Here is a 22,389-nt window from a genome sequence, read left to right as displayed (position 1 = left end):
GTTATAGTGTGGTAGTTCTCATTCTTGGTGCACAATAAAAAGCATCGTTTCACCTATAGTAAGTCCTAGGAACATTAAGGACACAAAACATTCTGGCACTCTTGGCCACAGAGATGTTAGATTAAAGTCTTTTATTTACTCAGGCATATTGGTTAAAACACTGTCAGGTAAATAAATACAAAGTGGTTCCAAACTCATGGACAAACTAACTTGAAAACTGCCTAAATAAAAAGTTTTGATCAGGTTCATTAAAATGTTAACGGGACAACGAGGAGTTTTGGAAAAGCGAAGCGTTTTCACATTACATTTATGAGCCTCCGCGCACTGTGAAATTATTTGACCGGCGCAAGACGGACTCATGTTTTCATTCATCAAGAATTAAAGTCAGAGGTTCAAAGAGGTTCAGATACCGTCGTAGTTCCGACCATAAACGGCGATTCAGCGGCGTTATTCTCATGACTCGCCACGAAACCGAAAGTAAAGAAACGCTGGTCGGCTCGCCCAGCATTTCCACCACCACTAATAATAACAAAATAACGATAGAGACAAAACGATATATTTATCGAAAATGGGCCCATTAACAAGTGTGGGTAGCGTAGATTCATCCACGTTAACGTGAGACTTTTTTATAACCAAATAGAAACTCCTTGTTGTCCCTTTAAAATGCTTTTACTTGTGTTTTGATGGCGAGGGGGGAAAAAAACCCGACACATAGTTCTCTACATAGCTACAGTTTACTAATATAAGAGGAAGTGTTATAATACATTTATTGGAGTGTTTAATTCATAAGAATATACAGTAGATGTTTTCAGCTGCTGGATTTTCTACCATTGCTTATATGGTGGCCACACATCAATATTGTTGTGGTGTGTGTGGAAGAGCAATTATCATACAATATGAAACATTATTAAGTTACTAAACACAGTCAAAATGAAAATCATGATCCTGTGTTTTTTTTAGCCCTTTGCTACAGTGAAGATATTAGAATTAAATCCTGCGCATAAACCCTCCTGTATCTTTTATTATAGTCTTTAATCTTCCTTTTGCTTTAGTCTAGATAAAAGGAAGGAAAGTCTTCAGTTTCCTATTGTTCATGAAAAATTCCCCTGAAGTCTTTGAATCCCCATGACAGCTGTGTAGTGTAGTTAAAAAATAAAGCAAAAGTCAGAGGTACAAGGAAGAGAAATTGGAGGCCCCCGAGCCTTTCCCATGAGACTGCGGCTTTACCAATTCACACTGTTTTATGGAGTGACTTGGCTCCTCTGCAGCAAGAGTCAGAGTGAAAACTTAACTCCTATTGCCTTCTGTTTGATGCCACCAGGTCCACTGAGAGTCCATTAATGGGGTCACAAGCCAGTGTCAGGAAGTATGTTTCATGCTCCCTTATGACGCCCCGTTTTCACGATGGGATTTATTTTATCTTCTACCGGCAGACATCAATTTTCCTTCGTGCCCAGATCAGAAGATTTTTATGGTATTCTTTTAGAGATAAGCTGCACCGTATTGTGTTTTGCAACAACAATGGACACAAACAGAAACAAATAGATTACCATGCATCTATACCACATTTTTCAAATACCTAAAATATAAGAGACAATAAGCCTCAGAAGGTAAAATATGAAGAGGGTTTGCTTAATGTGAGAATGCATTTTTTATGTTATTTTATGCATGTTGTAAATTTTTAAAACTCGGCAGTAAAATATGCTATATATATTTCCTACTATTATTCTATTCGCGTGAATGCCTAATTTCAAAAGGACTGAAGTATTGGATAAAACATACAATATACCTTCCAGAGGGTTAAAACTGTGCATCAGGGACATGCATGTTTGACAGTAGCTGAAGGTAAGCCTGTGAAGCAGTTTGATCAGCATGTTGGGAAACGCAACACGTCAGAGCAGAAATCTCAGACAGCAGCAGTGTCTCCCAAGGTAAAGAGCTTTATTTGCACAGTGGCTGCTGTTATAGTGAGATACTGCTGCAGTGCTGTTTAAGTTGGTGATTTACAGTGATTTTCTCATCTTGTGACCCCAAACAACCATCGTATCTCTGAGCTCATAGACTCCATATGATTAGTCAATTAGTCAGAGTCATGTTTTCTTCTCAAATTGATTAATTTCGCATCATTTCTAGACGTGTGTTGACACAAAATGACTCATTAATATGCACAGAAAACCAAAGATTAGAGCATGAGAATAAAAAACAGAATTTTGAGTAGGAGAAACGTAAGTTTTATTATTTATAATTTCTGTACCCAATGACAGAAGATGAAAGAAAAACTTTAAAAGTTTCTGAATACTTTCATGTGGACACTTTCCTCCAGGTGAAAATGCAAAATGTATTTAGAGTCCTAAATAATTCATATATTAAATGATGTCTCCACATGTGGCAGATGGTGCTGAATGTACACATGGATACGGTGTTCTAGCACAGAGACGGAGTGTTTGCTGTAGGTGGAAAAGCTGCTGTAGTACAGGAAGAAGGTGGATGAGTGCTATATGTCATATGTAGAGTACTGAATGCAAAACACCGCCCATCGCAGATGTTAAAGTAGGCTTGTTTCCAGAGGGCTCCAAAGCGAGGAGCCATCCACCCATGGCCAATATACTACACATAGTGTACATATCTATACAGTATACAGATATACAGCTGTCCCTATGATATGATCTAAACCGCAGCTTTGCCAGACCTGTCATGAATATAAAAATCACAAGGAAAGTGAGGATAGACCATCTTTCATGGTTATATAAGCTTTTGCTTTCATCTAACGGAAGGATTTGGGAGCTTAAAGGCCACACACCAAGGTTGTGTACGTGCCCGCTCTTCACTTCCGTTGAGTTAAAAGTTCCATTTGCACTTTTGCCTTGTTTTCTTTTTTATGCTATGTTCCTAAGAGCCACCATGGAAATATGACTGGCCCTGTCAGTTTAAAGTATATGATGGTTACGCATACTAAATATCATTTAATGTTTCATTAGAATAAGTTGGTACGTAAAATGGATTTTAAATACTAGAAGGATCGCTATGTCTATAGCGATGACTTCCATCAAATATCTACCATGGAAATAGATTTTTTTGTCTAGTAATTTTTTTCTAAGTAATTTTGAGCCATTACCTCATCGTGACCTAAACCTTTTTTAGGAGAGGAAAATAAAATATTGACATCTCTAATACAGAACTGTATCCAAATTGTTTTGTATGGCCAAGCACCTGCTGCCCACAGACGGCTGTGCTGTGGCCACAGTCGCTGAGCCGCCATAAGAGATAAGTGTACCCTGGAAGATTTGAAAGAGGAATGAAGCCTATTTTGATCTCTGTTGATACAGAGTAATCTAAAATTTACCCAGATTACCAGGGGTTTGGAGGATTATCCTGCTTTCAAAAGCCAAGTCATGTAATAACACACACACATACATGCGCGCACTAACAACGGCCACAACTACAACTGGGACGAACTGTGGTGAAATCCGATTGGCTGCGTTTGTGTGTTTGTTTTTACATTCATGTTTCCATGCACCATTTAATTTTACATTCTCAGAAATTGATGTGGCAGCTTGAGTCACAAATCACACCCCGTGGTGAGGAAAGTTTGATCTTCCATGCACAATCTTCTCCTTTCACCTATTTTTTCCCCCCTCTTTCTTTTCTGTAGTCAATCTCTGTGCACCTTACAGTCACAAATCATCCATCGTCCCTCATCCTTTGTTTTGATATTGACTGGCCACAAAACAGCCACTCAGAAGAGCAGTTTGGATTGGCTTGCACGCAGTGCCACTCTGTCATACTCACATCTTTACAGAGGTAGAAAGACAAACACACTGTTGTGCACATCTCAAAAGCCCAGGGACAAAGGGGAGAAGAGGCTCCCTGCCAGGTGCTGCAGCGATACTGCTGTGTGCTCAGCTTTGGAAATGAGGAAGGGAGACGGAGCTTGGGGGTCTTGCATATCGGTGTACAGTGGCAGCAGGGGGGGTGGGGGGTGGGGGGGGGCTTTAATTGGAAGCATGGGAGTGTGGGAAGGCTGCAGTTTAGCTTATACCAGATAAACAGCTGCAACCCTTCTCTTCCTCAACTGTGAGAGAGCTGAGATCAGGCCACTAATGATGATCTGTTGGGCCAGTGGCACCTTGGAGACCACAGGCTGATGTTTGGTGGGAGATTGAAGAATGGTGGAGGGAGGTGAGCCAGCCTTTGGTTTTACCCAGCTGAGTTACAAAGAGGAAGGAGGCAAGGCTAATTTGAACTATTTATCTCTGGTAGATATTATGCCTGGAGTTAAGTAGCTACACAGGATATTGGGTTCAATAACACACAGGCAGACAAACAAACACTCACATACACATTGGCTTCCCAGTTCCCTGCTCACCCAAGTGAAGGAGGGGATTAAGGATTTGATTCACTCCTGCCATTGTCTCTCCCACCTGCCAGATTCCTGCCTTTTAAAGCATCTGACATGAGCAGGTATTCTCCGAGCTTCCTCAAGGCCTCCCACAAGACGCCGTAAATGATTCCCCGGGGTGCTTTGTGTTGCCAGTGTGAGGGATTGGGAGCCTGCACATATTATGATTGGTGAATGTCTCCAGACAAGTCAGTGCCAGAGGAAGGGATGTGTATCAGTGTTGTAATGACATCATCTGCACAGGCTGTGACAGTCAGGGCGGTTTGGAGTGGAAAAGTGTTCGCTGTTGCCATGGGCAATCATAGGGAAAGGCTTGAATGGATAACACAGATCAGGCAACATCACTAAGAAGCTGCATTCACCTCTCTGGCCTTGGCAAGTGTTTGTGCCACAGTGACAGTAGAAGCACTTAGTCACAAAAGTCTGGACCGTATCTTAATCATGCAAAACACCTTATGGCAAAAAAACGTATTATGTCTACAGGCCAGAATTGATAGACTCTTAACTGTTTTAATCATTAGCTTGTGAGTTGCTTCAGACTGACTGTGATTCAGTAGGAGTGAATGATAAATGCCTGCATTTGTTAAATAATCCTCCAGGCTACAGGAGATAAATTGGGAAATGATAAACTTATGTTGTGTTCAGTACAGACACAATGACAATTCCTTCCTGTTTTAATACAAAGATGAATTAATTTGTTAATTGATTGATTAATTTGGGAATTGCAGACTCTGCCTTTCAGGCTTTTTCCCCCTCATTTCTCTCCTGTTATCACCGTAATCATGAAAACCCCCTCGCCTCATTAAGAATCTGTCAGGCAGTCTGAGAGGAAAATGACAAACTTGGCTTTGTATTTAATAATATCATTTGCATTCTCTGAAACTTTCTGGAGGTGTCGTAAGTTTGCACGAGATTTCATATTACACAATAAAAAACCGACATATTTCCTCAAATCACACCCCCTTAATAGAGCGAGATAACTCTGTTATTATAATCCATTCATCCCAATGTTCATTAGTCTTTTTCCTTTCTTAACCTCACTCCGGTTCCGTGGTTGTTATTTCCTCAAATGTGTAAAGCCACTGCACTGACAGATTTCCCCATAGTACAATCAAACGCATCCCTGAACAGATATTTTTATTATTATTATTTATTAATTACATGTTTTATTTCCTGTGTTTTTTATAGGGTGTCCACCGTATAATCTGTCAGGGGTTTGGCGGGCCGTTTTCTATTTAAAACTCAGGCCACCTCTGTCAGAAAAGCAATTACTAGTGAGGGTTTCATTTTAATTTAAATGAGATTACATTACAGTGACATGAAAAGGGGGCACTGTCGGGATGGAAAGTACACGAGTGCTCCTCTTTTATTTATTTTTTATCTGTTTCCCCAGCTCTGGCATTGAGGGGGAAAGTCTTGAGCTGTGTGAAGAAAGACGGAGCGAAGGGAAGATCTGTGTCACAGTGTGTGTGCGCAGACGAGTGCAACGACGTGCTGTACTGTATGCCTTTGGGTGTGTGTGCGTGTGAACGTGTGTGTCGGTGTGATGCATCCTAATGTCACCAGGGTGTGAATATTGAAAAGCTATGCTTAGAGACAGTGGAGAACAATTACTGCAATGCCTCGGGCTCAAGTCAATATAAAAGGCCTGTGAAAAGCAGTGTCAGTGACATAAAGCCATATGATATGTCATTTTCAACTTTTATTTTCATGATCCTTCCTCTAATCCTCTCAGCCCCCGTATCTTTGTTGTTTTCTTTCTTCATCCAAAGCTTCTGCAGACTGTGTGAATTCACAGTGTATCATGGAAAAGCATGGCTGGTTCATTACCTGCTGCACAAGGGAGAGCCATGTCAGAGGAAGCCGTCAAACCAACTTTATGGTCGTGTTGCAGCATGTGTGTCTCCCTAAGGTGAATTCTAAGTAAGATGGAGGCGCATCATGTTGTAACTGTTTCATTCTCTCCCTCTCTCTCTCCTTCTCTCTCTCCCTCCCTCTGCTTACCTATTCCCTCCCTTCCTCATGCTACCCGGCCTTGAATGGAACAGCGGATGAACTTGGGATCGAGTTCATGGGTAAGACAACTTTTCATTGACTGTGCTGTGTGAGTGCTCAATCTTTAATGTGCCTCATGTCTATGGAATACCACACACAAAACACACAATCCAGCACAACAAGGCCGCTCACCTTGGAAAATTAATGTGGGCCAGTCTCCATGGAAACACCGTGGTGGTGAATTAGGTGTATTCTGTCTGCATGAGGAGCAGTACTGTGAGAGAGGAGTTGTGTAATGAGAATAAAGCAATAAAGTCAGACAGCTGCAGTTCATGTATGAATGTGTCTGCCTCCTTACATGTATGTGGAAGCTGAGGCTGTTACATCAGAGTGTGAAAATAATATTCTTGTGTTTTGAATCACACATACTTCATCTGGATTTGCAAATAAAATCATTTTAAGCCAAACACTAATAGAGAAAATTCTTCCAATAGAGTAGGAGGTGGTGGAAATACAATTTAAACCTCTTTGGAATTCCCTTGATCTTACTTAACGTACCTTTCCACCTTCCAGGTGGTTAACAAATCTTTAAGAACCAAATTATCTCGCCCTCTTCCTTTAATAGTGACACACTGTTCTTTGTCCAGAGGGAATACACAATCTCAGCCCGCCACACACACACACACACACACATATACATCTCTCTCTGTCACACTTGCACTGTTTTTCATTTTCTCTCCTTGCCGTCTCGTCCTCGCTCTCTGACTGCCTTTTGTGCATACATAAAAACCAACACTGCATGCTGTGAAGTTTTCCATTAACATGGCTTCATACACAGCCGTCACATCACACGCCTGCTCCAGGAAATAGAAGGAAAAGAGAGGACGGTCTGAAAGGGAAGCCGGGCCCTGCTGCACATAACATTCCTCAGTTCAGTGATTTTAATCTGGGGTCTAAATTAGTTGAGAATGCTACTGCAGGTGGGCGGATGCATTAGAGGGCAAATGAGAAGTGGATTGATCGATAGATAGCCGGACAGACGACAGACAGAAGCACTGATATATATTATGCAGGTACACTCTGTGCATGCTCGCTCGCTTGTTCATTGTGCTCGGCTATGATTTCCACTTTTCCTTTAGCAAAGAGTCTTTTGATAGTTATATAAGTCCAGGGTGTGACAGTCAGAGTCTGAGACCGTCAGTCTGTGTTTGAAGTGGGATTGAATGCTCTAAACATGATCTTGTCTTTTAATTTTCTTGCATTCTTTACCCCAGCAGCTGCGGCTCTGTGTGTCTCACTAGTTTGCTCAGATGTATTTCAGGCTCAATACCCCAGCTTGTCATGGATACTTTAGCATGGTCTTCATTCTAGCATTGTATAGAGTGGTTGCTATGGCACAGCTGGCCATATGGGATTGTCTTGTCCTTGTTTTAATATGACATGGCTTAGTCAGTATAGCTGAGGCTGTTCAGTTTGTTCCCTCTCCCAATGTGCGCTCGCATCTAATTTCAAGAATGCCTCGTAGGCATCAGGCATGAAAGGCCTGTAATGGTTTTATGTACAGACTGCATGTTGGCTTTTCCTTGCAGCCATTCAGCAGAGCTTTGTCAACAGCTGTTTTTATGTTCAGATTTTTTAGAAAAGCTTATTGCATCTATCCCAGAAAAAAAGGCAGAGGCTTGTCTCAGGTGTAGCTCCACATGAGCAGCGATGATTGGGCAGCATGGAAGGACTTCTCCCATGTTTACTTCTCAACCAAGAGGTCATTTCACTAATGAAAAGTAAAGGCTGGAGGGTTTACAGTGACACAGATAAACACGTGGAATATTATATTACAAAGACCAGAGGCAACTTCTGTTGTTCATTTGCAAATCGCGGCTCGAGGACATTCACTGTTGCCTTCAAACAGACGTCAGGACGGGTCCAGCATCTGCAAGTCAACAACTTGTTCCGCCACTTTTACAATAACAGTGTCACACGTGTGAGATAGAACCTGACAGACTGATTTCAGAGCTGAAATTATAAACCATTTTTGGCTCATTATACTTGTATATATTACCATATACATAAATATTTTAGTGGACTGAAATAGTGTTTGTTTATGTGCTTTCTTCACTTCTTCTTATTCAAGTGATTATAATTCTAATTATGTATTTTTTATGTCTTATTTATGTTTTAAATTTCAACATTTTTCATTGGATGACATTAATATGTCTATAGCTTATGAAATTAACTAATTTTGTTGATTTTTCTGTTGAAACATATACTGCCACTAAAAACTCCATCACAGCTCTTGCTACAACCGTATCAATTGGATTCTGGTCAAAAATATTTGTTGTACATTTGAGTGGCTTTAGGTATTATTCCATTTTTATTGTCCTCAAATGTCAATATTGATGTCAACATCACAGATCCAGCACCACACACCAGATTGCTCTTTAAAAAAACATTATGCCAGCAAAAATGGCTAAGCTGTAACATTCATCCCAATTTCAAACCTTTTATTCATTTGTCATAATAAAGCAAAGCCTCATAATATCATGCATCATGTATCTTAGACATTTTTTGATTCGCAAGCAGAATTAGCCATGTAGCAATCTGTCTGTTTGCCGGTGTTAAATAAGAAATAGCAAGTGTCACATCTAACCCTGCAGCATTTCTTTGGACTTGCTCTATTTTAACCCTTTAACAGTTTCTGTATCCTGGGGTATACAGACATTTGGCAGGCTGTGGGGGGGGGGCATTAAGTATCTGAACTTAATATCGTGAGAAAGTCTTAAGGGGGGATGGGTCAAGTACCCAGGTCATGTGACTTTATGGCAGCATTCAAAACTAAATTGATACTTTTATGTCAAACTCCAAAATGGCCACCTATGTGGACAGAGACACCGGACATAAGTAAAGTGTTTTGGTTTTTCTTGTTAATTACATTATGGGGGGATTTGTTTTTGAAATGATTGCTCTTTAAGGATAATTTTATGTATTCTTGTTGAAAAATAATGAATACCATTAACACAACTTTGATAAACAGGCATTGAATGTCTGTATCCTGGGGGATACGTTGTCCAGACAGGGGTATATAAACTGGCATAATCACTCTCAGATATACTTATGTTTGGAAGCCTAAACTCTACAGATAATCAATAATATAAAGGTGTTAAAGGTTGAAAATGGAATATTACTAGAATACCACCATCTATTGATCAAGACAGGCAACAAATAATTAGAAAAGGGCGCGAACGACAGTAAAAGAGGGAGGATGTTCAGGTCATGATTAGAGTAGTATAGTGAATTCTTATGTAAAAGATCCAGTGATGGATACAGCATCTGTCTGCAACAAAACATGATGTGTTGTGGGGTGGTGTTTAGCTCAGTGTTGAGGCTATAGTCCTAATTGCAGGCGACCCTGGTTTGAATCCCGCACCAAGTGGTCCTATCCTCCACACACACACTTGCACACACACAGAGCCACAGAGACTGGCTAATTAATTGCTTATAATATGTTTTAAAAGTTCATAAATGAAATATTTGATAAATTGGTAAATGGCAAATTTATACCCTAAACGGGCAATGTATCTTGGGAGATACAAACTCTAAAATGAAAAATAAAGGTCATATTTTGAAAAAAATCATAAAATTGTGTTATTCTACCCCAGAAACATTAGAAATAACATTTTTTTATTTTTCCAAAATTTTTATATACTGTATGCTTGCCCATTTAAGGGTTAATTCAACTCCAGTTCTACCTTTGGCAGCAGCTGAGTGGGCAGTTTGGACCTGTGATGTATATATATATATATATATGTGTGTGTGTGTGTGTGTGTGTGTGTGTGTGTACAGTACATCCGCATTTTATAACTCCAGGATGTGTTCAGATGTTATCTTTAACTTTTGCCAGAAGCATTCTTATATTAAAAAGGTTTCCCTCCGGTTTGAACTCAGCTCCTCCGTACCCCCCCCCCCAATATATATACAGTATATGTTGATGCAGCACTGGAGGAGAGTGGATAACATAAAAAAAAAAATGGGGCAAACGGACAGCGTAGTTGTGCTATACTGTAAGCTTTGAACACGGGAAGCTCTCCAACAGTCACTGTGCCCTTAGAAGAATTTGGGGGAAGTTGACAGACCTGGGCAGACAGGCAGGGATGAAGAAGACCTCCCAGGACACTTCTCTGTTGACAGCATCAAAAGCCATGAACAAGCCCTCAAAGGTCATGAACAGGTTACGCTGATGTTTTCTGCACTTTTCCCTGCAGCTGTCAAGGTGGTGAGATCAACCACAGGAGGATTTATTGTTGCTGAGAGACGGAGTGATGTCACAGGATGTTGTGTTCAAGGTCGTTAGCGAGGGCAGGAAAGAGAAGTCACTCCAACTCTTGACAGTGGATGTCAGCATTAGTTGTGTACCGAGTAACCGCTTTAAAGGGATAGTTCACCCAAAATTGAAATTTCACTCATTATCTACTCACCCTCATGTGGACTAAGGGCTGGGAGAAGTTTCAGAGTCCTCCGTGGCTTCTCTGAGTTACAGGGGGTCTCGGCGTAGCAGTGCATGTCCATATAACGGTTGCAAATGGATACCAACTGTCTTCGTAACAAAAAGACACACCAAAAAACATCCAGATACCTCCATGCTGCTCGTATGTAATGTCTGTCTTGTATTGAAGCCCCGAAATGCGAAATTGTCCCGAAAAAAAATTAAATAAGTCTATATTTCAAGCTTGTTTGTAGCGGAAGGTGTGTCTTTTTGTTACGAAGACAGGTATCCATTTGCAACCGTTATATGGACATGCACTGCTACGCCGAGACCCCCTGTAACTCAGAGAAGCCACGGAGGACTCTGAAACTTCTCCCAGCCCTTAGTCCACATGAGGGTGAGTAGATAATGAGTGAAATTTCAATTTTGGGTGAACTATCCCTTTAAGACGGACACTTTTATTTATTGACTCTTTTTTTTTTTTTTTGGACCACCGGAAATGGTGTCAGGTGAAGGTTTTGCTCCCTGCTCTGTGCACCCCAGCAGGCGGTGCTGCTCAGACAGACAGATCTCTGCTGGGATCAACTGCTACTTGTCCCAGCTGCTTGTGACCTTAAGCCTCTGTTGCTGATGTGCAGGGGTCTGACAAGAAGCTCCGGGAGCATTCATTTGCTGCTAATTCCCTGTCGCCATCAGTCTCTGAATACTGACACACATAAAGAACTCACACGCTCACACACACACTCACTTGGTGTGGCCCCCGCTGTGCTGAGACAGTCCATCGGTGTTGCCTGCTGGGTTTGTCTGAACGAAATGATTATCGCACTTCAGTTAGCACATGTCACTGAGCCCTGCTTGTGTCTGCCATGTCCCTATCCCATGCTCAAACACTGACATTTACTGACAGCAGCATTGGTCGCTTTATGCTAATACAGATTGTGGGTGGATGTCTGTGTGTGGCTGTGTGTACGTCCGCCCGTCGTTCGTGTGTGTTTGGTATGTTAATTCGCAATACAACTCCTTCCTTTCCCCGGCTCAATCACACCCTGTATCCTTTGTGTCACAGTAGAAATGCAATGGCCTGAACTGTCTTGTGTCGTCCACAGAGAGCGGTGACACCTACCAGAGGCAGGTGCTGTCCATCTTCAGCATCGCCTCAGGGATCTGTCTTCTTGGAGTGGCGTGTATGGCTCTCTACCGCCGCAACAAGTGAGTGATGCCAGCCTGCACCACATTAGTAGAGTATGCCCCCGGCTGTGCAGAGAGAGCACTTTACTATCATGGCGTGGAGCCCAATGAAAATCTAAGTGTGAGTCAGCTAGTGGATGTTTTAGCAAGGCATCAGACCTAAATTGTGTAGGATACATTTGCGACAGATACTCTCATGTAAGATTTATTTGTAAAGTGCTTTTAGCGAGCAGGTGTGCGGCAAAATACTCCACACAAAACAAAACACACAGACAAGGCAAAGAGCTAGATCAGGTTCAAAAACATTAGACCCTGAGTGTATGTGTGTGTATATATACACTATGTGTGTGAGAAGCAGGCAGCACGAAAAGCAACCCGTCAAAATCAGTTACTCACTGCAGGGCAGAGGAAAGAAAAGGAATGTAGACAAAGAAAAGTAATGGCAGAGTGTAAAGAGGGGAGCTAATGTAGGTTCAGTTGATTGAATTGGACGTGATAAACAAAAATGGGTTTTATTTTCAGCACTGTAGAGCTGTGAATAGTGCAGCTCCAATCGGTCAGCACGACCCAAGAGCCCCCGCGCAACGGTAGAGTTAATGTAGCGCAAATGATCCAAAGCAGAAACCTTGCTAAATTGAATCTCTTTCCCCCAATCCCCAAATGTTGTTTGACAATGCAGCTCAGATAGAAACGCTTCTCCCGCTAATACTTAACGTTCATTCTGCTCTTCAGCAAAGACCTAAAATTCTATTTGTATCATATCAGTGCCTCACACAGAAGATTAGCACGGCTGCATACTTGATTTGGTTTGAAGACTACGGCGAGGAGTCGGAGATAAGAGATGTACTTGTACATTTTTAAAGACCAGAAGAAATGGAAATCAAAGTCAAGTTAATTATATGTGGTTATAAAGTTTAGTAATTAGGAAGGACGTAGGAGTGGGACTACATATCACCAAAAGTGCTGACGCTTGCAAAATGTGCACCGTCAGTTGCTGATTATCATTGGCTGGACTGTAATGAAGTTGATTATCTAATAAGTACCGTACTATATTATACTATAGTACAGTAGATGATGTAGTAAGCTTCTCTATAATAATTGAGCACGGCTGAATTAAAACAGAAATAGTCAGTGAATATATATAAACTGATGGTTTTTAACGTTTTGCCTGATCTGTTACACACTGTTTCATTTTAGAAAAGTCGTATGGTTAATCACAGTTTAGACTTTTGCTCTCCAGATTTGAACTCCCTGCCGTGTCCTTTGCGCAGCAAACATGAAACAAGGGCCCAAGCTGCAGAGAGAGTTCAGCAACCCAGTATTTAAAAATGAACATTTAATGGTGAATTAACATTTAATCCAAAAGTTTTAAGCATCAATTAAATTTTAATCCAATCAAAGTTTAATCCAAAGTGAGAGAACATTCCCAAATTTTATGTTTGGTGTAGCTAAAAGATGACATTTTACTTTTCTTTCACCTTGCTGTTTGTTCAGAAGTGGTTTTTGTTTTTGTTTTTGCTAGTAGGAAATTATTGAATGTATATATTTAAGTGACAAAATGAAGATATTTTATGGACTGAATATCTGCTGAAGTCACCAACTGTACTAATAGATTATAAACCATTGTACCAGCATCAGGGATGTGAAATGCCCAATTGATTATACATACTTGTGCATCATCCATAACACCCAAACATGATACCAACCAGTTTCTTTGTAAAGTGAGAATCCAAAACTCTAGACTCTGTGTTGGTATTTCTGGAAAATCTTTCTTACTTTCTATTGCCAGAATATTATCACAAAGGCATGAAATTGACGTTTCACGGAACATTGCCTTGATTAAATTTTCACTTGTGCAAGACATCTTCTCTCCAACACTATTTTTTGTAGCCTTTCTGGGAACCTTTCACTACCGGCAAACCTTCAGTTACAGCTCAGGCTAAAAAAAAAAAAAAAATGCAAATTGACTGGTGCTCATTTTGTCACCTTTACTTTTCAAAGTGTAAAACGTTTGACAAACGTCTGTCTGATCTCGTCGTTTCGCTGTAAGGCAAATCACAAGTCCTGAACTGTCAGAGATGTTTTTCAGAGAAGTTATAAAAATGTATACGTGTTCGCTGTCACATTTCTAACAAGCATTCCTGTCTGTAATGAAGAGATGTGACAGTTTATGTGCAAAGCTTATCTCATGATTTATGCACAGTATATGTGTTGGTTTTGCACACATATACACACACACACAGTAAAGCAAACAGACATTTTATAGTGGTTAGGGTGAAATGTACCACTGTGTTTGTCGAGAAACCCTCTCTTGTTCTGATCTTTATTTTAGTCATAATGTTACCACCTCTGTTTCTCTGTACACTTCCTTTTTCTCCACAGGAGACACAGAGAGAAACTCCAGGCTCATTTCTCTGACAGTCGCAGCCTGAGGGACTGCAGTGTCAACGCCTCTGGCCTCATGTCCAAATCTGCTCCCAGGCTTCAATACTGCCTTCAAATCCAGAAGGTAAGCCTTTTTTACACAACAATATTACATTTCTACTCCATGGCTCCACAATTACTATCACCATTTTCATCTTAATATAATACAGCTTTTCTCTAAGAAAACAATAGAAAAGTGAGTTTATAGAGTGTTTGACAGGATGATGTATGATACATGTCCTAATAATCTCTCTACTGGCTGAAGCCTTTTGTTCATACTCACGGCTGACACCAGCTGAGATACAGTTGGGAATTATAGTTTAAAATAAATGCCTCGTGTGTTATACAGGAAAAATCTGCTTGTCATGTTCAAAATGACAGATTCAAGTGACAAACTGCAGATTGGAAATTCTAATCTGTGGCGTGTCAGGGATCTTGAAGTCACCATGCAAACGCAGCAACAATACTGTACTGTGGACAAGTAATGTCAAACGGCACCTTGCTACTGTAAGGGTGTTCTGCTACTAAGAATACCAAGAGTGTATTATGCTGTATGAGACATTTTGATTTTACAAATAGAGATACCTTTGTAGTTATTTTTTTGTATATTTTAAAGCAGAGGTGAAAAAAAAGAGAAGTTTCCAGCTCTTCAAGTGATGAGATCAAATTGGTGATTTGCATAGAACCACAAACCAAGACATTTTCAAATGAAAAAGCACAGGGGGCCAAGGGATAAAAAAAAATCTCACCTCACAATAAAAAATTACAAAGAGGAACTCCCGGTTGAGATAAAAGCAGTGGCGGGAGAGAGAAGTGACCCAGGCATTGACAGCGGAGCAGGTGGAGGATGTAGATGGCCCTGATGAGGCTGATGTCTCACTGACTCCCGAGGTAATTGCAGCCTAATGCACCCATGTAAAGGTCTCATAAAGAGTGCAATTGCCATAACGCATTAGCACTTCCCTGGATGTACCCTAAAATGGTCACGTATTCTGTTCACGTGTTATTTGCACCTGCACTTTTTTTTAAATTTTCATTTTTGAGTTATTTGTTCTGTCCTGTTACTCCTTTCCTATCACATACTTGTGCTAACAAGCGGGAATATCTAGGTGTTGCTCACTCTCACTAATTGCAGGTACATAGATAAATCTGTCACTCCTTCCTCCAGCGATTTACAAGACTGGAAATATGTGTGTGTTTAAAGGTTGGTAATTTGAGTAGTGATAACAAACAAGCCGCGCGGCGGATGACATGGAAATGTATCTTCCAACGCATTTGTTTTAGACACAGTTGTATTTGTTGTCATCTGAAATTCTTCATTCAGGTTCAGCCTTGTTCTGTCATCTCAGCTTTTGCCAAGTGTAGCCTGTGCTGAGGCTGTTTAATAATGCAACAGTGTCTAGTGTCACCCACTGAAACAAACACCCCTGAAGCTAGCCCCACCCACGGAACTGCAGTTGGCACAATCTGAAAGCTTTTCGAGGGTGTCATTTAAAATTATGGCTCTGAGCGGTTGACAGCTGAGAAGTGATACAACATTTGATGTAAATTTTGTAGCTGTTAAGTAGCTGTGTTTAAGTGACATGGGGGAAAAAATGAAAAAAAATTCAAATAAGCCAGAGCACAGCTTAGGATTTCACAACTGCACAGATGCGTTGTAACACTACAGAGGAACCTTGTAGCTGTGAAGAGCTCCAAAAGTTCCAGTGACACCAAACCATTCTCAGCACATCAGAGCCCAGTGTAATGTGTTTCAGTCAGACGCAGGCACTATTGTCCCATAGCACAATGGCAGGTTATTATATACGGTGATGAGAATGTGCCAACAGGAATATGTGAAGCCTCGAATTCTGCCACAAAACTCTTCTCCGAGCTGGACACACAGATCAAACCAACCGGGCAAAGATGAAACTAAAAGACAGTAATAACACAAGAGCACAGAGACAGAAGCTATAAAGGAGCAGTGTGAGTGAAGCTTAAGGTTGGGTGTGTGAAAGATCACTGACTATAAGCACCCAGGAGGGGGGTCAGAAAAGGAAGATTAACAAGTGAAACCTATTTTTCCACACATTTGACAGGCTGACCCCAGACCACAGCTTCTCTCCACCCACTCCCTCAGCTTGCAGCCATCTACAGAAGGGAACGTGTTCTGTGGGTGGTGCCGTCCTACAAGTTCCTCCAGCTCGTCTTTAAAGTTAAACTGACTGAGCAACGGAAGGGAAGAACAGAGCAGAGTGTTCTCACAGAGGTTCAAAAACATTTTGTGCGTGCTGCATAACTGCTCGGCATCACAACACAGTGGGTTTCAACCGTGTGCATTTGAGGCAGCAAGGTGGAGGATGAGCACAATGAGCTGGAAACAAAAGCTCTGTTGAGACAGGTGCAGAGGGGAGGATGAAACACAAGTCCATTTTGGTCAGTGCCTTGCACAGCATCTCTATGATAAACCGAAGCACCGCTCTAGTATCTTTAAACCAGCGTGTCAACTCCCGGAGCGGAAGGTGTGTGGAGAAGCAGTGCAAAGCCTTTTACAGTATTTTCTGACATCATTGTTAAACAATGATTTCTGCAGCAATGCTTCAAGTCAAATCCAACTAAGAGAATAAGTTAGAGACCTTTATTATCTTTTTTTCAACAGGCACCTGCAGTGTCTCTACACTGTCTGTATTTTCCATCCCTGAACTCCTGAATCTTGACTTCTTTGTGCACCAGCTCTGGCATATGCAGCATGTGTTAGATATTTCTTTATGTGTTCCATCTGCCATCTCAAATACCTATACATATTTGCACATCTGGTAACATTCCTGTGCATATGCTCCCTCCATCTGCAACTCTGAGTGAGAAAAGCGGTGTGGAAGGCATACAGTACAATCCCACACTTCAATATAAATGCACAGATTTTGCAAACGGTTCAGTCATGTATGATTGTGTGACTCCTTTCAAAACACATTCTAAGGCAAAAAGGGGGAAAGAGAAATGGGAATGTAATTGCATAGTTAAACGCCTCTCACCTCATCTGAGATCTGAATCAACACGTTTGTGGGAGCAACACTCTGTCTAAATAAAAAGTAATGAGAGTATGCACCCACAAGACTCTCTCCACTGAAACAAGACATGCACTAACGTGAAGGAATAGGGGCACACAGGCTGGGAAGAGTAGACACAGAAAGTCAATTCCCAGATGCTGGAAGCATGAGTGGTGGTAACTAACTATTCTAGTCTTACTCCAAGAAGAAACTGAGTCACCCTCAGGAGTGATGCAAAGCTATGGGTGAGCATACTGCATGAATTTTGCATGGGGAAAGGGAACGAGTCGGGCCACAGACCAGAGCACAGTGTACCTAAAAAAAAAAAACACCCTCTAATGTGCCACAAGGCTGTGTTCTGTTACACCACAGTCAATTTTATAAAATTCTGAGGTTGTAAGACACTGTGTCTTCTTTCCAAGAGTCAATACTGCACCAATTTCTAAACACCAAAAGTATATTTTCAAAGTGTGTTGACAGAGATACCAAAAAGCAAAAGAAGGAGCTTCAAAAGCAGAAAGACTATGTTTGAGAGCAGTTTGTGGAATAAAAATATCAGAAACATCAACCAAAAAGATTTACAGCGACACTGCGAGTCTGTAAAGAGGAAACAGTGCATACATTCTTTGACAGGTGTTAAGTTAAACGGATCTTGATATAATAACACTCTGGGTTTTTCCAGCTACAGCCTTCCTTGGTCTGGTGTGACTAGTGGCTTATTGTGGCTAATTTCAGTCAAATCCAGCTGATTGTGTTAGTTGGAATTGCTACATACTGGAGGCTTGCAACATGTATTGAGTGAAGTGGGTGTCTTCTTTCCTTATTGAATTGAAGAAATATGTGGACTTCATATGGATGGAAGAGCTATGTGTTTTATCAAGTTCTGTTTTTTATTATAATAAAAAAAACTGAAGACACGGTGCAGAAAACAGCAGAAGACTATTATCCACATGTTCAGCAGGTGTTGTGACAGCGGTGGGGACGATATTAAAGTGTCTTTATGTATCTCCATGATTAATATAACAAACAGGCCAGTGCAGCTAGGAAATTAATAATGTTGTCAACAGTTACAAACTCCATGCTAATGTGAATACCTGTGGATAATTCGCAAACAAATGATTAACATTTTGATATCAGACAGCCAAAATTGTGTTTACCACTAGAAGCTGTCACGTCTTGGTTCACCGAGTTGACACATTGCTCAGTTTTAGTATTAACTCAGAATGTCTGCTGGTGTTTTGTGACCCTGTTCTTGTTGAAGAATGATCAAATATCCCATTATTCACAGTTCAGGACCTGTGATTTCATGATAATCAAAGTAGGACTAACGCAGCTCTGACTGAATTATGTGGTTGATTGTCAACTGATTGGTGGATTCTTCTATTATTTTGTCAGGCTCATGCATTTTCCTGCTGCCTATCTTTGAAATGAAGTCCCCATGCTTTGTGTTTGTCCAAGGCTTTCACAAGTGGCATAAAAACAAGGCAAAAGTGTGATCGGAGGGAATGAGTGAAACTGGTTGCGCCATGCTGGTTCACCATTGTCTGCCACAGTCCCCTGGCACAGATAGTGTCCTCCAGGAAAGTTTGCCACATCAATTGTTCCAGAAAGCGCAGCACTCTCCACCCGCAGGGGCATACGAGAGAGTGGCCAAAAATGATCCTGTTTTCTTGCACAACTAGTGAACAGCAGTAACAGCTCCCTCTGGGAGTCAGGGTGTAAAGGAGAGAGAGAGAGTGGCTTATCAGGCATGAGGACCTTGAACCAGCTCTAAGTCACATGCAATTGCTTTAATGATGTACAATCAGACAGAGAGAAGGCAGGACAGGAAGTACTGCAGCTGGAATAACAGAATTATCTCCTGACGTAGTGTTTCACAGGGGGGTTCTGGTTCTCGGAGCATTGGTGGTGGCTGCTACCACAGCTCTGTCTGGGGCCTGTTGTAAGATAATGGTGTTCATTTTGATAAGAATAAAGGGGAAGAATTGGGGTGGCAGGGTGGTGGAGGGGAGGGGGGGTACTTTAGGAACCCATTAATGTAATCTTGTGTTGGATTAATTCTTGAGTGCAGCGGGAGTGCTGTAAGGGCCAGTGCGAAGTTTATTCACAAAGCATCCCCGTCTAATCTCCAGTTTAAAATGTAAAGTGTAATTAAAGACACTCTGCCGCAGACACTAAGCCTGATGATTTGCTTCTTACTCTATCAGAAATTGTTTTTGTGATCTGCTCGTTTGGAAGTCATTGACTTTGCAACGTGGGTTTAGAAACGGGCTCTGTAAATAAAGATTATTATCACTATTATTATTATGGGGTTGCATTAGTGAGACAACATCCTCAGCCTGACTGGGAACTCAAGTAACCTGAGTAGAGACTTGGTGCTAATCCATATATAGTATCAGCAGCATTATACATTATACTCTGAGCTTTCTCCTGTGTTGACTCACATAATCATTTACAGTACACCTCAACACTGTGTTTTTGTTTTGGTTCATCATATAACAAAAGAATCCAAGCTAAGCTATAATAAAGAATATTCCGTTTAAGGGTGCACTACACAACATGAGTATAATAATGAAGCTACATCCCAAAGCCACAATTATAGTGTTTTACCACTTCCTCTATGTGCTGCTTATCTTGTATTTTTTGCTCTGCAGGGCTGTGGTTCTCATGGATCGTCTATCAAGGGCGGCAGCGTGGCAGCAGGCACATCAACCGTAGCCCCGCCTATTCTCAGCAGAGCGCTGTCTAAAGGGAAACGCTTCAGGTAAAAATGTGGCATCCTCTTATTCCAAGCCTCTCTTTCATATACACAGCGTCTTTCTCTCTGTCAGCCAATATAGTCCGATACAGGAGGCAGCCAAGGGAGAAATCTAATCACCCTGCAATATGTTGGAAAATACAGACCTTGAAGTAATAAACAGATCATTTGTAAACATTTTCAGACAGATTTATGGTGATTATAACCAGCGTTAATATACATTTTGTATACACTGCCAAACACCAAAAGCTTTGCCTCTGTGCATACCCTTAATCAGATTCAGGCCTTTTATAGGAGGATTATTGGTTTGGCTAACTCCACAGAATGAAAATTAGATCCTCTCCGAATGGTTGAAAAAAAGTAGATGTCTTTATTTACATGTCGTGTCCAGTAAATTGTGCAAAGTGATTAAATGTGTACTCAGGCAGATTCTGAAATGACTACTTGCACACTGATAGGGAAGAGCATACAGAGGAGGGGGGAGCAGACCTCCTGTGAGGAGAAGCTAATTTTAATGTGCAGAGTTAAACATTGATTCAACCAAATGCCTTTCATGCCATCCTTCAAATGACAGAAGATTCAACAAAATTAACAACACTGTGCTACAAGGGATCGCAGAGGCAGTTGTGCTTTGTGATCACAGCAGTCAGTATCAAAAGCCATAGCCATTCCCAAATCCTCAGAAGAACATAGGGATGCGTCTATGGAGTGTGCTACGCTGGAATCCTTACAGAGAGGCTTCATTTGCCTTGATGATATGGGTGCAGGACACTGTGACAATTAATGACATTCAGCCACACAACGTGAAAGAACCAATCTCACAAAAACTTTATTTCTCTTTGTGCCTTCTACAGTCGTTGTTGGCAAATCACTAGCAAAGTGTTTGATTGCTGGTAAATCTACATTTCACCTGATTGTGATTGTGTCGAGCAGAGCTGGGAGGAACTCTAGATCAAAGTGTCATAAATGCAAAAGAACAGCCTAATGCATAAGGCTCCAAATACTCATTTCCAGCTTTAATTACTTTGTGCAATAGACAAGCCTTAAAGGGATAGTAGCATTTTTTTTAAGTGGGGTTGTATGATCTACAAATAGCCCCTAAGTACTTTAATTGCAGTAGAAGACTCTCTGCACTCCTCCCGTTAGCAACGCCAGCCCATAGCCCGGCCAAAGATTTACAACATACATTGTTGTGAATGGACCCAAAGAAATGGCCTATTTTCGCAGCCTAAAAGAGGTTTTACCTGAAAAAAAATACACAGTTCCATCGTTCGCTATAATATAATTTTTTCCAGCCCTTCAAAGTGCAGGAAAAACGCAGTTTTAACCATCTGTGTTAACCAACTCACGTATCCCTCCGCCCAGGGTTAGCGCCCGCCGATCAGCAGTTGGTTAGGTCCAAATAAAAACTGCGTTTTTCATGCACTTTGAGGGGCTGGGAGAAATTATATTATAGCGAACAATGGAACTGTGTATTTTTTTTCAGGTAAAACCTATTTTAGGCCGCACAAATAGGCCGTTTCTTTGGGTCTGTTCACAACACTGTATGTTGTAAATCTCTGGGCAGGGCTATGGGCTGGCGTTGCTAACGGGAGGAGTGCAGAGAGTCTTCTACTGCAATTAAAGTACTTAGGGGCTATTTGTAGATCACACAACCCCACTTTAAAAAATGCTACTATCCCTTTAAGCGTAACGCCATGAGAACATATAGCACAGGATGTACAGTAAAGGGAGCTGTGTTTGGGGACATAATGGAGGTTGTGTGTTCATACAGAGGGAGTTTTAGATGCCTAGATGACTACGTTGAAAACTTCAGTGAAAACCCAGCGGAGGTGCCAGTTGTTCTCTGTTTTAATGGACCCGAACTGTGTCACAGAGGAAAGTTAGGTTTATTTTTTTTTAAAAGGTTGTCATGTGTGGCCACAGGGATGTTGCCAACCTGTCCTGGCTTTTTTATTCTCCACGGTGTCATGCAGGTGCTTCATGGAGGGCGGCTGACAGTCAATCATCTGTTCAGCATGTTCTCAGAGTCGGAGGAGGCAGGGGAGAACTAGACTGTGATGGATGATGTCGAGATGCTTTCAGCTATTGACCTGAGAAACTAGACCACATTGTGAGC

The 22,389-nt window shown here is 41.3% G+C and overlaps 1 protein-coding gene across 3 annotated transcripts in view; it reads left to right on the top strand.

The window, feature by feature from the left end:
* Nucleotides 1–22,389, top strand: part of nrg3b (neuregulin 3b) — a 187,585-nt gene that overhangs the window by 156,028 nt on the left and 9,168 nt on the right. For 2 of the 3 annotated variants that reach the window (XM_085761445.1, XM_085761444.1), the window contains exons 4-7: nt 6,448–6,474; nt 11,981–12,083; nt 14,445–14,571; nt 20,167–20,276. In XM_085761445.1, the coding sequence (XP_085617571.1) occupies nt 6,448–6,474; nt 11,981–12,083; nt 14,445–14,571; nt 20,167–20,276 (367 nt within the window). The remainder of the gene's footprint in view (nt 1–6,447; nt 6,475–11,980; nt 12,084–14,444; nt 14,572–20,166; nt 20,277–22,389) is intronic. The other variant, XM_085761446.1, reaches the window with a different exon arrangement.

This window comes from Trachurus japonicus, chromosome 19 (genome assembly GCF_045865225.1).
Source record: "Trachurus japonicus isolate A0001 chromosome 19, Traja_1.0".
Classification (NCBI taxonomy): Eukaryota; Metazoa; Chordata; class Actinopteri; order Carangiformes; family Carangidae; genus Trachurus; species Trachurus japonicus.
This window is presented reverse-complemented; position numbering and strand designations above follow the sequence as displayed.